Below are 17229 nucleotides of genomic sequence, written 5' to 3'. Positions count from 1 at the left end.
CGTACCACTTTACTGTACTTTTCATTTGAGTAAATGAATTGATTCCGATTTTGATCGTTTTCAATCGATTCAATCCATCGATTTTGAATGTTTTCACTGATTCAAAACATTCATTGCCGATTTCGATTGATTCCAAATTATACAACAATGAAACATCCCAATCAACCAATACACATTTGTCAATCAGTTTCAAATGTTTCATTCCGATATTCAGAGGCTCTGAGCCATCTCCTACATATTTTTCATCAATATCACATTCAATTCCATTACACCATTCACATTCTTTTATTAAAACACCTGATAGATCATACACTTTTCCAATTCCAAACCAATTATCATCACACCAATATCCTTCATATTCAATACATCCATTATTATGATAACTCGTTCCATAGCCAAATCGTTTCCAATTGATCATTATGCCCTTGTACAACAAGAACCCATCATCATCATACATTTCACCATATCCAAATGGAATTCCCAACTTGTTTTCTGCCAATATCAATCCTTCAAATCGACTTCCATGATCCAAATCCACGATTCCTTCTACTACTTCTATGGATTGTTCTTCACTGTACGAAATATCACCAATTTGATGATTTCCAAACACTTTCAACACTTTCTGCTCATTGAGGACAAATCCTTGATTCATGAATACTCCATTATCGAATAGCAATACTGCACATTCTCCATTACTCAAAATAAGTGAAATCCATCCATTTGGTTTCATTTCTTTATTTACACATCCTTGCCGTTTTTCAATGACAGAATAATTGAGTCCATATCCAGGAAGATTTAAGTCAATCAGATCGATGAATGATGACATAATAATGAATAATAATAAAAGATTGTTTAGCAAGAATTGTTATTTTTTTGTTATTATTAATCTTCTGCATGAAATCCCCGTTGAATTACTATTTCTATTTCAATGCACTATTAGCTATTCATTATATTCCGTAGATCCAAGTTGCGTTTTTCCAAACAATCACAATTCCTGTTTTATGAGAGCTTTCCACTCACTCTTATTTGTCTATTTTATATTTCTTATCCTATATAATGTATAGCAAACCCTAACTTCAAACTATCTAACCACCATGATAACGGTTGAATTCACAAAGCATTTATTCGATGTCATCTTCAGCTTTGAACTATCACAAGTATTACACAAACACGATAAATCTCCCAAGAAGAATTAGACTGCTTTTGAATAGGCTTTGCGCTTTGGCTCTCCACTAGTAATTGTTTCGCTTGACGTTTCAGATTAAATTTTGATTTTCCAGTTTCTGGCTTCTTTCTTTTCTGCGTCTCTTCTTTTGTTGATGCTTCCTCTTCCTTTTTCTCCGAATTGTTCCCTATTATGGTTTGTTTGTGACCGCAACATTCGCAAACACGCACCTATTCAATAACAACAATAACAAATGCAAACAAGCTGATTGCCTGCTCTCCTTCTTTTCTTGGATTGCAATTTAAATGAATTCGCCGCCTGTGATACGAGGGGAGCATAGCAGTGATTACAGAATAAAGTGGAAAAACGAGCAGGAAAAGCTATCCATTACAATTATTAATTGTATGTACGTAAGTTTGCAACCAGTGAAACACGTTTTGCCTTGATTCTACAGAGAAACAAGAAAAAGTAATGTACAGGAGTTGTTGTGCTAATGGGACATTCGTTTTCAATAGTCCTTCTGATAAGTGTAGTAGATATATAATTTGCTTCTCCAGTCTTATCTCTAAACCTAATTTCCACGCCAAACATCAATACTCTCCTCAGATATAACAACAGAACCATCTTCAGACTTGAATTCTTTCTTTTTGTTCATCCAAAGGAAAATTTGTTCTTTGATGTTTTTTGGGCAAAGTCCGGAGATATTACAATATATATTGTATTCTATTTTTGAATTATCAAAGGTATTTCAATTCAGTATCTTCAAGTTGTCGATTTCGATGAATGGGACCAAACATATATCAAATATTGTTGCTCATATCTCTCTTCTATTTGCTATAACATTGAAGTCGTCAACGCGCAATGGTTTATTGAATAATGAGCTTGTTTTTATCTTCGTGCATTATTCATTTGTTTTCTGTCCAAAATCAGTCGCAATCCATGTTGCTTATCCACACTATACGACAACACAACTAATTCCTCCCCAAACTCCCTCCACTGAAGGAATCCATTCCAAACCACAACTCATCCACTTTCCAACAAACACCCCAACAATCTCACCCTCAATTAGACCCGCTTTCTTGATTCCCAGCAGGAAAACCGGAATAATTCGACCATTCCGCGTACTGTCTTTGATCATACACCAGCCCATACAGCGAATACGACCCCTACGTCCCACAGTCTCCGCGCTCCCTACCGGATAATACAGCATCCCTGCTTCATTCATTGGCGGAGACGCGATCGGGATCTGCGGATACTCGAACCCCGGATACCCATAAAATATATCCTATTCCTCACGCCTTCCCTTCTCTTCTACATAATTGCTAAACGCACCCGTGTTCATCCCGTTCTCGTTCTTCAGGCCCTGCGAGTACTTCAGCGCGTCCTCCTCCGATTGCGCCCCATACCCAGATTCCGGACCGCTCTGCACATATGTCACCAAACTCGGAAGGTGTCCCGAAGTCGTCGACGCCACCGACGTGGAAACCGCGGGGATGGCCGCGGGGGAGCCCGAAGACGCCGCGGGGGGCTGCGAAATCGAGGACAGAAGCGACGGCACTGCGGACGCCTCCATCGGCTGCGCCATCGGATTGACCATCGGCTGCGCCATGGGGTTGACCATCGGCTGGGTCACTGGCTGAGCCATGGGCTGCGTCATGGGCTGCGTCATGGGTTGAGCCATCGGTTGAGCCATCGGTTGAGCCATCGGTTGAGCCATCGGTTGAGCCACTGGCTGCGTCATGGGCTGCGCCATGGGGTTGACAAGAGGCTGGACCATGGGGTTGACCATGGGCTGCGCCATCGGCTGGCCCATCGGCTGACCCATCGCACTGACCATCGGCTGCGCCAGGGGCTGGCCAATGGGCTGGCCCATCGCGCTCATCATCGGCTGCGCCATCGCACTGACCACGGGCTGCGCCATCGCGCTCATCATCGGCTGCGCCATCGCCGGTCCCGCTCTCTCCGCCATGCTCGGCGTGCCGAACGTCCGCTCCGGCTGCGGCGTCGCGGGCAGCTCCGCCTCCGCTGTGGCCTCGCTCGCCTTCGCGCCCTGCTGCAGCGGCGACGCGGGCTTCGGCTTTTCCTTCGGCTGCACGGACCGCAAACAATGGCCCCAGCTCAACACCTTGGGAGCCGGGGGCTGCTGCGATGGCTGGGGCTGCGAAGGAGAAGAAGAGGGAGAAGGAGAAGAGGGAGAAACAGGCGAAGCGGAAAGGGGCTTGGAAGGCTCGATGGCGATCTCGTGGCTGCCCGCGACGGCCGCAGACGAAATGGACTGAGGCTTGGGCTTCGGGGAGGGAACGGTGGGACGAGCGGGGTGAGCGGTGCGGGAGTAACTCCGTTTTCCTTTTTGGACGGAGGCTGTGGTGGAAGTGGGTTTTGATTTGGATTGTGATTTGGGTGCGCGAGGCCTTGAATTTGATGTATTTGTATGAGACGATGGCTTTGAAACGGCAGGCTCTTCTTCAGAAGCAGGCTTTTCCTTTTTCTTCTAGAGATGAATGCAACTTACAAAGACTACGCGAGCCGACTTTGTAGTCACTTCTTGCCACTCTCCGCCATTGTCGCCTTGCTGTGAATACAGAAAATTGACCACCTACACTCATTCCACAAAGCTTCAATGCAGACACTTAGTTTCGTTTCGTCGCCTTTGCAAGAGACGATTAGACTTTTAAGTTGTGCATCGGATGTACTTTCTGGAACCATTCCTCGTAATTCCTCGAACTAGACTTTTACACGGCCTTCACCACTTTTACTTTTTTCATTTGTTCTTCTGTAAGCGGGTTCTTTGGCTGCATATACTCCTGATACTTTTTTCCTTGAGAATACTGTTCTTCAAAATTAGCTGATGTGCTATCCATTTCTTATTGGTATTTTATTTATATTCTATCTCTTAATTGATTGAGCGTACACATACACGATATTACTCAGCGATTGAAGAGAATGAGATAATCACTTGAAACTCAAAATCGCCTCTATTTTTGGAATTCGCGTTGCACAAAAGAATAATGTATCTCCATCTATGTAGATGCATTCAGATTCTCATCTAGAGTATTTGGGACATTTTATATAGACTGTTTATTTAGTATTCATTGATCCCTCTCCGTGCAGTGGTTCATATTTATCATAATACAACTGATCGTGCTGTGAGTGGTTATTCCATAGTTTTTTTTATTATGCAGAACGTCCCTACTGAAGATTTGATTAACGAGTTGGAGCGCCGTGTGGACTGCTCCAAGAGAAGAGGTGTGAGAACTATTCTCATTGGTAGGATCTTGTTGTTTCTTGTAATAATATTAGGACCTCCTGGTTGTGGAAAGGGTACCCAAGCTCCTGAAATCAAGAAGGAGTACTGTGTTTGCCATCTTGCTACTGGTGACATGCTCCGTGACGCTGTTGCCAGAGGTACAGATTTTCTCTATGGGTAATGCCTAGGTACTGAGTACGGTCTGCGTGCCAAGGAGGCCATGAATGCTGGTCAGTTGGTGAGCGACGATATTGTGGTGAACATCATCAAGGACAACATCAAGAGCCCTGCTTGCCAGAAGGGTTTCATTCTGGATGGTTTCCCTCGTACCATCCCCCAGGCTCAGATGGTGCTTCTTTTCTCTTCTCTGCTCATTCCTAGCTCGATGAGATGCTCGCTGCTGACGGAATGAAGATCGATGCCGTGCTGGCTTTCGATGTCCCCGACAGCAAGCTTGTGGAGCGTATTTCGGGTCGTCGCGTGCACCCTGCTAGCGGCCGCTCGTACCACATCGTGTTCAACCCCCCCAAGGAGGAGGGCAAGGATGATGTGACTGGTGAGCCTCTGATTCAGCGCAAGGACGACTGCCCTGAGGTGCTGGAGAAGCGTCTGGCGGAGTACCACAGCAAGACGGCTCCGATCATTGACTACTACGGTGAGCGCGGCTTGGTCAAGACCATTCAGGCGGATGCTCCCATCGAACAGGTGTGGAAGGACATCACGGCTGCTTTGGGTGAAGCGGAAATCTAATCTTTTTAGGATGGATCGTAATGGGGTGTTTGTTGAATGAACGGTGAAAGAGGGGAGGGTGGAGTTGCAGAGTTTGTTGATCAGCGATGATTGTTGTTGTTGTTGTTGAGATGAGGAACTGTGATATTCAATGGCTTCACAGCTTGGTGATTCAAGGATTGGATGCACCTCTCTCATAACCAATACAACAAGCAAGCATCGAGCGTATTCTAACAAACAAACCATCGGTGAGGATGAATACTCTCGGGTTGAATCGCCTCCACGTCATAATCATGAGTACGAAATCGGAACATATAGCCACTTCGCTCCGATTTCTCGCTCTTTGTGATCTATTTCTCACCATACTCTCGCACGCACTACCATATCACGGAAATAGGACGCCACATTCTCGTTTAGCAGACCCATTCCACCGACGCGAGCCAACATCAATGGGAAATAAAGGCGATCTATTCACAAACTACACACAAACGAGTACTTGTCTCCAAACATATAGAGAGGTATTTGGGGATGAAGGGCGCTGTCACATTATTGCCATAAATCAACACGCCGTGATAGGATTTCACATCAGGGTCATTTCGGTCGACTTGGACCGAATCATCACGTAATATCGACACACTCTTGCTTACATAGCTGTGAAACACAACTGGACGATCCACAGACTACACAGAAAGCAACATTGACGAACTTACGTTGATAAAAATATAGTCATTGTCAATTCGGGATATGTACTCGTAATCTTCATTAATTCGTATGTTGTTCTTGCGAAGATTTCTCCAAAACTGATCTTCCTTAATAGGGTCGGCTCCTTCAAAGAACGGTTGAGCATTCGCTTCGTTAAACACATTTCCCTTCAATATCAAATAATAAAAAGCAACAATCCACCTTCAGGTCAATCGTCGCAAATTGTTGATGATTAGCTAATGCAGACGCGTAAAAGGCGGGTGACTTAGTAGCAAATGAGCGAGCAAATCGAGCTATCATTTTCTAAAATCAAATCTTTCTCGGAGCATGTTCATCGTTCACGATCATCGTGAAATTCCGGATATTCTACGCGATCCACAAGATGAAAGAGTTGAATTAGCGTTTATGAGAAGGTTTTTGTGTTTTCGGCGTATCACGTAGAGCTCCGCAATTCCACGGAAATATCTCTATTATCTGCTCCAATGTGAGCCAGTCAAATATATTAAAGACGGAATATTTGCTCTTGAATGAAAACATGCTCAATTCGATTCAGGGAATATCTTGCTTTCGTCACAGTCCGCTCCATATTCTAAGTTTGAGCAATAATGCTCTGGAAACGATCCCAGAAGAAGTATGCTACACACACTCTCTTGGATCTAGATCACGACACTTTCCAATCTCACACATCTGTATCTTGACGATAACAAGCTCAGAGAATTCCCAAGCGTGCTACTTCAGTTGTCTCAGCTCCAATATCTCCAACTCTCTGGAAATCGTCTGTGTGAACTTCCAGAGCTAACAAATTGCTGGGAGCATTTGGAAGAGCTTCTCTTAGACAAGTGTCAATTGACTGTATTTCGCTTCGTTTCGCCTGTTTCCTAGTCCGTTCCGGCCTCTCTTGCCTTGCTTCATAACCTTCGCATTCTGAATCTGGGAAATAATCTTCTGGAAGAGCTTCCCGCCTCTCTGTGTGAATTACAAAACTTAGAAAAACTCATATTAAATAGCAACAGGCTCACTTGCATTCCGCAGTTCGTGGGTCAGTTATCCAATCTCACAGTGCTGATTGCGAATTCAAATCAGATCGAGACTGTTCCAGAGGAATTAGCTGGTATGTGTGTGCAGGCTTTGTGAGTAGTAGATTTGAAGAATTTGAAAACTCTTTGGCTAGCAAATAATAAAATTAAAGGTTTGCTGCTTAAATGAAGTGATAACCATAGAATTGGGTCCTCGCTGTATTGAAGTTTTACTCCAGCGCGAAGATGCAAAGGAAGTGTTCTTTGTTTGTGTTGTGATGAGTTTTAATGATAGGGTAATCCGATTTTTAACTATGCTGTTTATTTCCAAAAAACAAACCGAATTTTTCTACGATTTGACTAAAGTCTATTTTTCCTATTCTTATTTCGATTATTGGATACATATGAGTTATAATACGGATATTAGTTACCACAGACTACGAAACCACTACCGATTCTGGAGATCTCAAAATACTGTAGAAGGAGTGAGTCTTGGAGCGTTTTCTAATGAACAGAAGGATGAGTTTTTCAATGGGCTCGAGGACCTTGGATTATGTAAGACAGTTGAAGATTTTTGGCAGATATACCTGTCGCTTCCTATTGTTGGTACCAATAACGCTTCTCGTTATTATTTGTTCAAAGTCCGTCGCTCTATATCACTCATCATTGTAGAATAACATTGAACCTACATGGGAACACGAAAAGAATGCCCAGGGCGGAAGAGTGATTGTATCCATTAATCGAAAGGACCTAGCTCCGTATTTATGGGAAGTTCTGGTAATGTTTCGTTCTGTTATTGAAAATAGCTTCTCACCACGATCGGTGAACAGTTTGATGTGGGAAGCGAGATCTGTGGAGTATCCGTAACAATTAAGCGTAACACATGTACTTTTATGGTGTGGAACAAGACAGCAACGTTTGAGCAAGCTATCCACAAAATTGAGTAGGCTTTCGAAAATGGTTTTCTCCTAGAATGAAATTGCGGCTTGTATGGAACGCTCCGCAGCATCTGCGAATGGTTTACAAGATAAATAAGGTAGCGATGGAGAAGGTTGCTGTTCCTGATGCTCCGGTTCGAATGGTCGCAGACGCCTCTGAAGAGTAGTGTGTTCGTTCTGCTCGTGAGACCTAGTAACAACTATAAATCAACAAATCGTTTCGCCTTTTTGAGCGATGATGACGCAGAAGACGAGAATGCGGGAAACAGTGATTCTGTGAATTAGAAGTGTTTGTTTTTAATCGATTTCGTCGAAAAGGAATAAGAATAGAAAAATGAAATCTGAGTATTTTGAACCATATAAACCAAATCACCCCCATCACTGCCACTTTCGTCTAAGAATTAGTATTTGTCCAGAACAAGTCGTGTGACATCGATATGGCTCCTCCTGCTCCTGCTGGTGCTGCAACTATCAGTAGGTGTCTGTTTCCGTTGAATTCTTGTGTTGCTCCTGGGAATGTTGAACTTACGGGCTTTAGTTTATCTCCGTGCTGTTGGTGGAGAAAGTGCTTCTCCCGCTGCTCTTGCTCCTAAAGTCGGTCCTCTCGGTATGGTACTTGTCTTTTACTCGAGGAATCACTTCCTAGGCCCCCAAGAAGGTGGGTGATGATATCCAGAAGGCCACTATGGATTGGAAGGGTCTGAAGATCACTGTGAAGCTGACCGTTGTGAATCGTCAGGCTACCGTGCTCATTTTGATCCTATTTGACTCGTAGGTGGAAGTGGTTCCTAGCGCTTCCTCTCTGATCATCCGTGAGCTCAATGAGCCTCCTCGTGATCGTAAGAAGGAGAAGAACGGTAGCTGCATGGAAGGGTGGAAGCTGACGTGTAGTGAAGCACAACGGAAACATTACTCTCGATCAGGTGATCAAGGTGGCCAAGGTCCTCCGTGAGCGTTCCTATGCCAACAAGCTGGCTGGAACCGTGAAGGAGGTGCTGGGAACCTGCTAGTAGGTGTGAGGCTTGTCGGTTACGCGTAGTTCTGTGGGCTGCACCGTCAATGGACAGCATCCTTCTGACATTATCGCCGCCATCGACAATGGAGAAATTGAGGTGCCTGAGGAATAAGTAACGTGTGGATTGTTCGATGGACATGATTTTGGAGTGTTTGTTGCATACCTCTACAACATTTTTGATGGAGTTGTCCGCTAAGTCTCTAGAGTGTCTTGAGATCTTTCGGAAACGTGTGTTTGAAAGCGATGAACACGTCCGAATGGTCGGACAGGCAACGATGGACATGCTTCTCCAGAAAACGAATCAAAGTCTAATTTCCCATTGTACTCCATCTGCTGATGCATCCAGTGAAAATGAAACGGAGGACGCCAAGTGTCAATATGGATTATCGGTTCTTTTTCTCCAATCGGCTCGCCATGGATTGGAAAGTGAAGAGATACAGTACTCTCTTCTTTTCTTCGTTTGAAACCTAGGGATTACTTGAAACAACTGGGATGGAGCGAACCTAAAACATCTATTATTGCTGTACTATATGAATCAAATCGCGAAGCGCTCCGGAAACGAATCAACTTCTGCAGTGTGTCTTTAGTGGACATTTGACTGTAGAGCCATTATTACCTCGACTCACAGGCGTGTGCTGCACTCCCCTCATCCAAAAGAGTTCCATTACAGACAAGGGAGTTGACTTTTCGAACAATCTATCGCAGTATCGTGTTGAATTTAGCGTAGACAAAGCAAACATGGAATAATCGGTAGTACGAGAATGTGGATGGAACCCCCATGTCCATGTCGCGAGATTTAAATTCAGTACAGCTTGAAGTACCTATTTTCAAACTTTGGCTCATTGAGCAGAACATCATTCGGGAATTCAGCAGCGCTTTGAATCAGTGCGATTTTCTTCTGAATAGCCAGGCAAAGAAAGAACGTTCTCCCTAACCAAAATTGTGATTGTGTTTGTTTTCTAAATGAAATATGGAAATACATTTACTGGTCATTACATTTTTTCTGCCAAACATGAATGGTGATTATGTTCAACCATTAATTGAAAGAGCTAAGTCTATCTTTAAGAATCTATATGGTGACGAAGCAACCATCATTACATCTGCCCCTGGCAGACTCAACTTTGGTGGAGAGCACTGTGATTACATGGGTGGGTATGTCCTCCCATTCCCAACCACCCTGGTAGGGGTAGTTGCTGGCCGACCGGTTCCTGGCAAGGTAATCTGTACAAAGCCTATTTTTTGTAGCGTTGCCGTGTATACTCAGAGTCTTACAAAGAGATGATTGAATTTGATTGTGATGAGTCCTTGGAGAGAGGACCAAAGGGTGAATGGGGAAATTATTTCAAGGGAATCTGTCACTTCTATTTACCAGAGATGCCTAATCATATGCTGGGGTTTGATATCGTTTTTATTTCCAATGTTACAATAGGTGGCGGTATTAGTAGTTCTGCAGCTGTCGAGGTATAGAGATTTGGGGGATCTCTTAGAACTAGATATCAACCTGCTTGTTTATTGAGCGATGTTTGGGAATTACTTTGGATCCGAAGGACCGTGCCATGCGAGCCCACGATGCAGAGCACGAATTCGTCCAAATGCCTTGTGGTGTGATGGACCAGCTGATTAGTACTTGTGGCCAGTATGGTTCCATCTCTCTGATCGACTGCATTTCTCACGATATTGAGCATTTCGATATTGATCCACACTCTCCGACCGTCGATTCTCGTAAGGAGTGGCCCGTGACGATCTTGAAGCTGTTTGTTCATGTGGAGCACAAGCTTGTAAACAGCGAATATACAACGCGTGTCGCTGAATGCCTCGAAGGCGAGGCGATTTTGAAAAAACATTTTAACATAAACGGAGAAACCAAAGTGGAAGCGCTTTGTCGTGGCCCCACTCTTGAAATGTTGGAATCGATTCGTGGTGAAATGCCTGAAAACGTGTACAAGCGATGCTTCCATGTTGATTCTTTGCTCTTCTTTGTGAGAAATAGATGATTCGAGAGACGCAACGAACGCTCCGCTATGTCGAGTTGATTCGCGAAGGCGATTGGGATGAGATCGGTCGGCTCTTTTTCGAGTCGTACGACGACTCACGCGATTTTTTCGAGAACGGCCATCCCGATATCTCTGCGTGCATCGACGTGCTGCGGTCGATTGGGCGGGAAGGAGGCGTGTATGGAGCGCGAATGCTGGGTGGCGGCTGGGGAGGCAGCATTCTGTGTTTGATCGAGAAGGGACGCGAGGACGAATTGGTGCCGCTGATTCAGAAGAAATGCGATGAGAAGCTGGGTCGTGCGAATAGCTGTGATGTGATGATCGTGAAGGAAGCTGGAAGCGGAGCGATGGTTTGGGAATAGTCCGGTCGGTCCGCTATGTTTATGTTTGTTTGAATAAACAGAATAACAGGATGAAGAGGGAGGAGGAGGAGGATGAGAAAGAAATGCATGGAGGATTGGATGCGAAGGGTCGCCGACTGTGTCGGGAATCGCGAAGTGGCTCGCGAGTTTCACGCATTTCGGCGATAGCGCGCTGTTCACATCGGTCACTTCGATCTTCTGAAGCGATTTCAGCGCGTTCTGCGACGCGGAGAACCAGCGAAGCGACGGCAAATCGCAGAGCGCCAACTCGACGAGCTGCGCACAGGCGTTTTCGCCGAAAGCGAGGACTTCCAGCGTGGGGAGATGGAGAAAACGCATCGTTTTACAGGAGGAGAAGCAGTCCTTTCCGCACTCAAAGCGCTGCAACAGAGGCAGCTGCTCGAGTCGCAGCGCGGCGCAGCAGCTGAGGTTTTCCCGCTCGAATTTGATTTGGGAAAGGCGCGGAAGATCTAGACGGAGAAACAGAGTGGAAGGAGCGACTTTGAAAGCGGATTTCGGAGGTGTAGAGCAGCGCTTTCTCTTCAAAATAAACCGTAGAAAGTCGAGGGAAGTCTGCAAAGGAGTGAGGAAACGAAGCAGAGTCATACTGGAAAGTTGGAAAACGTTGATGAACTGCACGGAGCTGGCTTGGATGCGGAAGGTTTCCAGCCCCACCATGCCTACAAAACATGACAATGGCGCGAACATACCGTTCGTGCAGAACGCAGAGAGACACAGGAAACTCTTCGGCCCGATCTGAAAGCTCTGCAGTCGCGGGACATCTGTTCGTAATTCCAGAAATCGCGGGTTTTACTGTTCATCGTGAGATTGAAACAGCGGACGAAGACTTTGGTTCCCAGCTCGATCGATCGAATTCGCGGAGCGTCTAGTGCTTAGCGTGATCGCCGATCGAAACCTAGAATCGAGAAGTAGCTAAATTCGTAAAAGGAATCGGAGCCGATGGACACGGATTCTAAAGAGCGGCAATTCTGGATGCGGAACATCCGCGAGTTCATTTCGGTTAGGCGATAAAGCTCTTTTTTGGAGTTGCAGCAATTCTCGGCGATTCGAATCGACCGCAGCGATGGCAGATCGATGAAACACAAGGTTCGGATCACATGCAAGGAATCGGACATGATTTCGACTTCTGAAAGCTTTAGAAAATCATAGAGAACAAAATCGATGTCGATCGAACACAGGCAATGCTGGGAAATCACAATCTTGCGAACCATCCGGTTTACAACAGGGAACGATTCAGAGTATTCGCCAATAACCAAAGTGGAACTAAAACTCGAGCTGGGGAACTGACTCGCTAACAAAACGTTCCGGTTGTTCCGTATTCTTGGCCTCACGACTTTCTTTGGCTTGTTGGTACTCTGTACCACAGTCTCTTTTTCATTTGGAGGAGGAAACCCATATCGAAAGCGCTTCCGCCTTTCGTTTAGATCATTGTTAGTATCTTTTGATGTGACATCTAAGATATTTGTGATAACTCCATCTGCAACATCCATGTAGGCGAGTAATCGTTTTGCAACTACATCGAATATCACGAGCTCCCCATCCACGATGCCATTCTTCCAGGTGGATTGGATCACGATTCGGTCATTCATTCGCATAATACCGGGTCCATGAGGCAGAAGTCCTGCTTTATCGCCGTAATATGCATCATAGTTGGACAGATCACACGAATCTCCGACAGAAGCTTTGAGTATGTGATCAATTTCCTGTTGAATGATTCCATTCTTCTCTTCTGAATTCTGCTTCCCTTTGTCTTCCAGAAATGAAACGGAAACAGAACTCATGCATATACCAAAATCTGTTTGACTATTTGAGTTATTTTCAAAGTATTTACATAACATAAATATTTGTTGTAATTTGTGTGTATTGATGCGAAATAGGGTAAAACGGACATTGTTGGTGAGGAGACAGAAAATTGAAATCGGATGGTATTGTGTTGTGATGTGCATTCCTTGTAATCCTCCATCCCTAAAATTCAAATATGCTTAAACTTTGAAGATCCTGCACTCCATTCACGATTGCGTTTCTCTGCTCGACTATCCAACAAACACATCAATAAATCGAATTCTGATACGACTTCACACACGACAGCGTCTGCACCAAATTCCAATACAACTCTCCAAATCCACTGCTAATCGTGTACCCATCGCTCTTCATATCCCCTCCTTCCTTCACCAAATCAAATCCCAATTCTTCCAATCGGCTTCGATCGAACCCCAGAATCTTCTCGCGCAACACATCACTAATCTCCTCTTTCTTCTTCGTTTCCACGTTTCCACCACGTTTCCCCATTTCCTCGTTTCTCCACACATCCCGGATCACATTTCGGTGCAATAACCGCACTTCCAAATTGCCCCCCATCGCGAACTCTTTCCCCGCGATTACCGCCACACGCGCCCCCATCAACTCCGCATCCATCAGCCGATTCCCCGCGGAAAGCTCATCCCGATCGTCGAAGCAGATCCGCAGCGCCTGCGTCTACCCGTCACTCCCCGCGGGAAACCCCACATCCCCCAGAGCGTCCAAAAGTTCCGCGGTTTTCGCGCGCGCCGCTTCGGTTTTCTCTGATTCAAAAACCCGATCAATTGGGGTACCGGTGTTGAGAACGACGACGTCGAACGTGGTGATTGGGTCGGGGAATAGTATTCCGGACGAATGGCCGAAGAGTTCGAAGAGAGAGCCCACGATGCGACTCACGCCCAGACCGTAGCAGCTAATCGTGGAAACGTGGAAAAGGGATACCCCATTTGGAGGGGAGAACCGCGGTTCTGGAGATTGAAGAGAGTGGAGTAGCGATCGCCGAGAACGAAGGAGTGTCCGAGTTCGAGGGATTGCTGGACTTGGATGGTTCCGTGAGGCTGGTCTGAAGCGTTTTTGCTGCAGTGGGAGCAGAAATCGCCCGATTGGGGAAGACAGAAGGAATCCATCTGGATTTTGAATAGAGCCGAAATATTGGAGGGGAAGAGCTCGGAGAGACTCAAATCCACGATTAACTAGCTGTTAAGCTATGCAATCACCGACTTCGTGGTCTGCATCGATTTTGTCTGTGTTTTTAAAATCGCCGGCTGTGAGCTGAGTGGAGTACTTCGAATTGAACGATGAAACGTTGATATCTCTACGAACAAGGCTTTTCACAATCTTCACTTTCCCCGCGGGACAATGACCTGTTTTGAAAAGTCGTTTTTCTCCACTGTGAACACCGAAAACAATTGCTTGATGTCCTCTCTGGCGTCTATTAGCGAAATAAAATCCTCTCGCGAGCGAAGCACAGAAATGTCACAAAGGAGCTGATTAAACGTTTCTGAAAAGAAATAATCGATAACCGTGGGAATAGAGGTGGAGGATGTGTATAAAGACTTATATCCACACTTCGAGCACCGTGTAACACGATCTTCTCCGACACCACAACAACATTGATACTCTTTGGAACGCGATCCTCCCATAATTCCATTATCTGCTTCAAGTGCTTCTACCGGGATTTCTAGTTCACGGAAAATATTTGAAAAGCAAGTATCGACCTGATCAAACGTTTCGTTCGCTTTCTTCAAATTTGTGTCAAAGGAGTACAAATCCATCATTAAAAACTCTTTGCTACGCAACACGCCCGCTTTTAGACGCATTTCATCCCGGAACTTGGGAGAGGTTTGATAGAGCATCAGCGGATAGTTCGAAGGAGTTGCCTATTGTCAATCAACACAAAAACAACAACAAGGTCCTTTACTAACTCGGTGATTACTTCCTCATTTGTGGGACTCAGGCACAATTCTTGGCCCTTGCGATCTTTCAACGTGTACAATTCTTTGCCGATTTGATCACGACGACCCGACTTCATCCAGCGATTTAGGTTCTGAACGATTGGCATTTGCATCTTCTGAGCTCCAATTGTTTCCAAATTTCGATCGATGATCTTTTCCACCTCATCCAGTACACGTTGACCTAGGGGAAGAAACGAATACATTCCCTGTTCTGTTTGATGAATGTATCTATAGAATTGAATATTGGAAATTGCAAATACCCTCCTTTTAGGAGCAATCTCGCGTACCGAGGCAAGTCCATTTTCCCTAAGGAGCTATCCTGGTCGTAAGTTCCTTTTCAAAGTCAAATTACCTTTTTAGTCGGTGCGAATATTTTCGAGCGGTAAACGATATTCGTGAACTCTCTCCGGAGTATCCCTGTTCGTAGCATATCAGTATCAAATGCAGGATAGTGGAAATAAGGAAATAGTGGATAATGATGTGGTATATCTTCTGTCTGCAATAAACAAACAAAACTTATAGTTTCTTTACCTTATTTACAAGTGAATCCTGTAAATTACGATCCCAACATCTGAAACCTACAAGAATCGACAGAGATTGCGCCTGTGTCTCTGTTTTCTTTTGCTTCATCAAAATTTCAATCCTATCCTTCGTCTCTTCTTTTCTCTCCGCCTTCGAAAAATGAGAAAGCGACTCATCTCTCAACCGCTTGATCATCTGCGCAATGTGTTCTTTGCTCGCTCCTCCACTTTGAATTCGCTTCAAATCCATCAACCCTTCCTACACTTCACGTTTTTCCTCTGTTTCTACAATCAGCAGCTCCCTCTCAAACCCAAAAAGTGTGTTTTCATCCTGTTGAAAAGCCTTCATAACGTCGCGAAGCAACGAAACGTCTACTACAGAGAGCTTCAAGCATTCAGGATGATGTTGCACACATCCCCGCACTGCTTCTCTCCATGCTACGCAAATACTTGCTGCGACGAGGATTCGTCTGGAAGATTCCTTCTTCCTTTTCTTTTCGGATTGCTGCTGCTCGAAAAGCGATTTTTCCTTTTGGTTTCGCTTTGTTTCGGGGTTGAAATTCAATAATTTCTTTACGATGCGAAGGAGCTCGCGAATTGTGAATGAGAGAGCGGTTGTTTTGGACTGCTCTCTTCGTTGAAGCCATAAATAGGTGTAGAGAGTGTGTTGAGATTCAAAGAAAGATTGGTGGGAAAGGTTTTGAATCAAGATCGTGGAAAGCGATCTAGATAAAAGTGGAAATGGAGGTTTACGTGGAGAAGAGAAATCGATTGAGAACGATCGGAGAAAGGGAAAGGAAATCTCGCTCTCGACAGAGAAAGGAAATCACTGAATTGATTTGATAGGTATCTCTGTGTGTTGGAGAAACGACTTCGACCGGCTGATATAAAAGTGAGTCCAACACAGAATGGGGTGAAAATGTGAATCCTTTTTTGGATGGATTTGAAGAATGAGAGATGAGTGGATTTGAATCCGAATTTATATCCAAATTCAAATTCGAATTCGAATCGATGTTGGATGGTGTTGGATTTCCAATTTCATTCATGTTTTCAATTTCATTTTTCTGCTTTTCACGATCAATCGGATTCGTATTGCTCGTGCTTTCCAATTCCTTATCATTTTCATTTTCATTTTCTCTCTTTTCACTCCCAATTACAAATAATTCATTCTCAATTTCAAGTCTTTTATTCCCCATTTCTCTTCCATTTTCAAATCGTTGATTCCCCATTTCAACTCTCTTCTTCTCCTTCCCATTCAATCCATTCGGCGTCATTTCCACGTGCACTCGTTTCTCTCTTCGTTCTTGCGTCAGCGATGGAAACAAGCGATCATCCAGCGGCGTTTCTCGCACCTCCAAAGGCTGGAAATAGGTCCCCAAGCGCACGAAATCAGTGTAAGCAGAGTACAACTCAGACGGTTTGTAATCACGGCGAATCAAAAATTGCATAAAGTGAACGATGTTCAGAAACTCGCGATTATGTTGGGTTGAAGGAGCGATCTGTTCTTCGTCCACGTGGAGAAAAGATTGAAAATAATCCACCATCTGCTGCCACTCTGCTCCATCGGAAGCTTTCTCTGACAACTCCTGTTGCGCGGGCAAAGACTTGGGATGAACCGGAATATTCTCTAGAAGTCAAAAGCAGGACTCCATAAATACGTATCACATCAGAGTTTGAAACATCGCTTTTCAGGTAGTTTGCTAGCAGCGCAGAAATTGCTTGTTTTGCCTTTATAGACAGGGCAGAATCACTCAATGGGTCACGCTC

General features: G+C 44.7%; 9 protein-coding genes; 6 read left to right on the top strand and 3 right to left on the bottom strand.

Moving 5' to 3' along the window:
- Nucleotides 1-376: 376 nt before the first annotated feature.
- On the top strand, nt 377-773 carry GSBLH_T00004602001 (uncharacterized protein; the record flags this gene model as incomplete). Its single annotated transcript, XM_013043532.1, has 2 exons — nt 377-672; nt 707-773. 2 exons carry the CDS (start codon nt 377-379, stop codon nt 771-773), a joined length of 363 nt encoding a protein of 120 aa, XP_012898986.1.
- A 364-nt stretch (nt 774-1137) lies between these two features.
- GSBLH_T00006846001 (uncharacterized protein) lies at nt 1138-1820 on the bottom strand (the record flags this gene model as incomplete). The annotated part of the gene is made up of 5 exons (XM_013043531.1): nt 1138-1395; nt 1427-1545; nt 1576-1613; nt 1643-1730; nt 1763-1820. 5 exons carry the CDS (start codon nt 1818-1820, stop codon nt 1138-1140), a joined length of 561 nt encoding a protein of 186 aa, XP_012898985.1.
- Nucleotides 1821-4329: 2509 nt separating this feature from the next.
- On the top strand, nt 4330-5184 carry GSBLH_T00004600001 (uncharacterized protein). XM_013043530.1 has 4 exons: nt 4330-4432; nt 4466-4570; nt 4601-4761; nt 4794-5184. The coding sequence occupies exons 1-4, from the start codon at nt 4342-4344 to the stop codon at nt 5160-5162; spliced, it is 726 nt and encodes a 241-aa protein (XP_012898984.1). The 5' UTR covers nt 4330-4341; the 3' UTR covers nt 5163-5184.
- A 1194-nt stretch (nt 5185-6378) lies between these two features.
- Nucleotides 6379-7049, top strand: GSBLH_T00004598001 (uncharacterized protein; the record flags this gene model as incomplete). Its single annotated transcript, XM_013043529.1, has 4 exons — nt 6379-6474; nt 6504-6695; nt 6726-6954; nt 6985-7049. The coding sequence occupies 4 exons, from the start codon at nt 6379-6381 to the stop codon at nt 7047-7049; spliced, it is 582 nt and encodes a 193-aa protein (XP_012898983.1).
- Nucleotides 7050-7137: 88 nt separating this feature from the next.
- GSBLH_T00004597001 (uncharacterized protein) lies at nt 7138-7915 on the top strand (the record flags this gene model as incomplete). XM_013043528.1 has 4 exons in its annotated part: nt 7138-7344; nt 7375-7500; nt 7532-7636; nt 7666-7915. 4 exons carry the CDS (start codon nt 7138-7140, stop codon nt 7804-7806), a joined length of 579 nt encoding a protein of 192 aa, XP_012898982.1. The 3' UTR covers nt 7807-7915.
- A 296-nt stretch (nt 7916-8211) lies between these two features.
- GSBLH_T00004596001 (uncharacterized protein) lies at nt 8212-8957 on the top strand. XM_013043527.1 has 6 exons: nt 8212-8271; nt 8336-8409; nt 8444-8542; nt 8573-8654; nt 8689-8806; nt 8837-8957. The coding sequence occupies exons 1-6, from the start codon at nt 8235-8237 to the stop codon at nt 8922-8924; spliced, it is 498 nt and encodes a 165-aa protein (XP_012898981.1). The 5' UTR covers nt 8212-8234; the 3' UTR covers nt 8925-8957.
- A 1411-nt stretch (nt 8958-10368) lies between these two features.
- Nucleotides 10369-11186, top strand: GSBLH_T00004595001 (uncharacterized protein; the record flags this gene model as incomplete). XM_013043526.1 has 2 exons in its annotated part: nt 10369-10770; nt 10803-11186. The coding sequence occupies 2 exons, from the start codon at nt 10369-10371 to the stop codon at nt 11166-11168; spliced, it is 768 nt and encodes a 255-aa protein (XP_012898980.1). The 3' UTR covers nt 11169-11186.
- Nucleotides 11187-11211: 25 nt separating this feature from the next.
- GSBLH_T00004594001 (uncharacterized protein) lies at nt 11212-11859 on the bottom strand (the record flags this gene model as incomplete). XM_013043525.1 has 1 exon in its annotated part: nt 11212-11859. The coding sequence occupies one exon, from the start codon at nt 11857-11859 to the stop codon at nt 11542-11544; it is 318 nt and encodes a 105-aa protein (XP_012898979.1). The 3' UTR covers nt 11212-11541.
- Nucleotides 11860-13238: 1379 nt separating this feature from the next.
- GSBLH_T00004593001 (uncharacterized protein) lies at nt 13239-15144 on the bottom strand (the record flags this gene model as incomplete). Its single annotated transcript, XM_013043524.1, has 5 exons — nt 13239-13658; nt 13695-13899; nt 13929-14025; nt 14467-14866; nt 14893-15144. 5 exons carry the CDS (start codon nt 15142-15144, stop codon nt 13239-13241), a joined length of 1374 nt encoding a protein of 457 aa, XP_012898978.1.
- Between the last annotated feature and the right edge of the window lie 2085 nt (nt 15145-17229).

Source organism: Blastocystis hominis (assembly GCF_000151665.1).
Source record: "Blastocystis hominis, Singapore isolate B (sub-type 7) whole genome shotgun sequence assembly, scaffold_7".
Classification (NCBI taxonomy): Eukaryota; class Bigyra; order Opalinata; family Blastocystidae; genus Blastocystis; species Blastocystis hominis.
The sequence above is the reverse complement of the archived record's forward strand: the minus strand, read 5'-3'. Positions and strand labels throughout refer to the sequence as shown.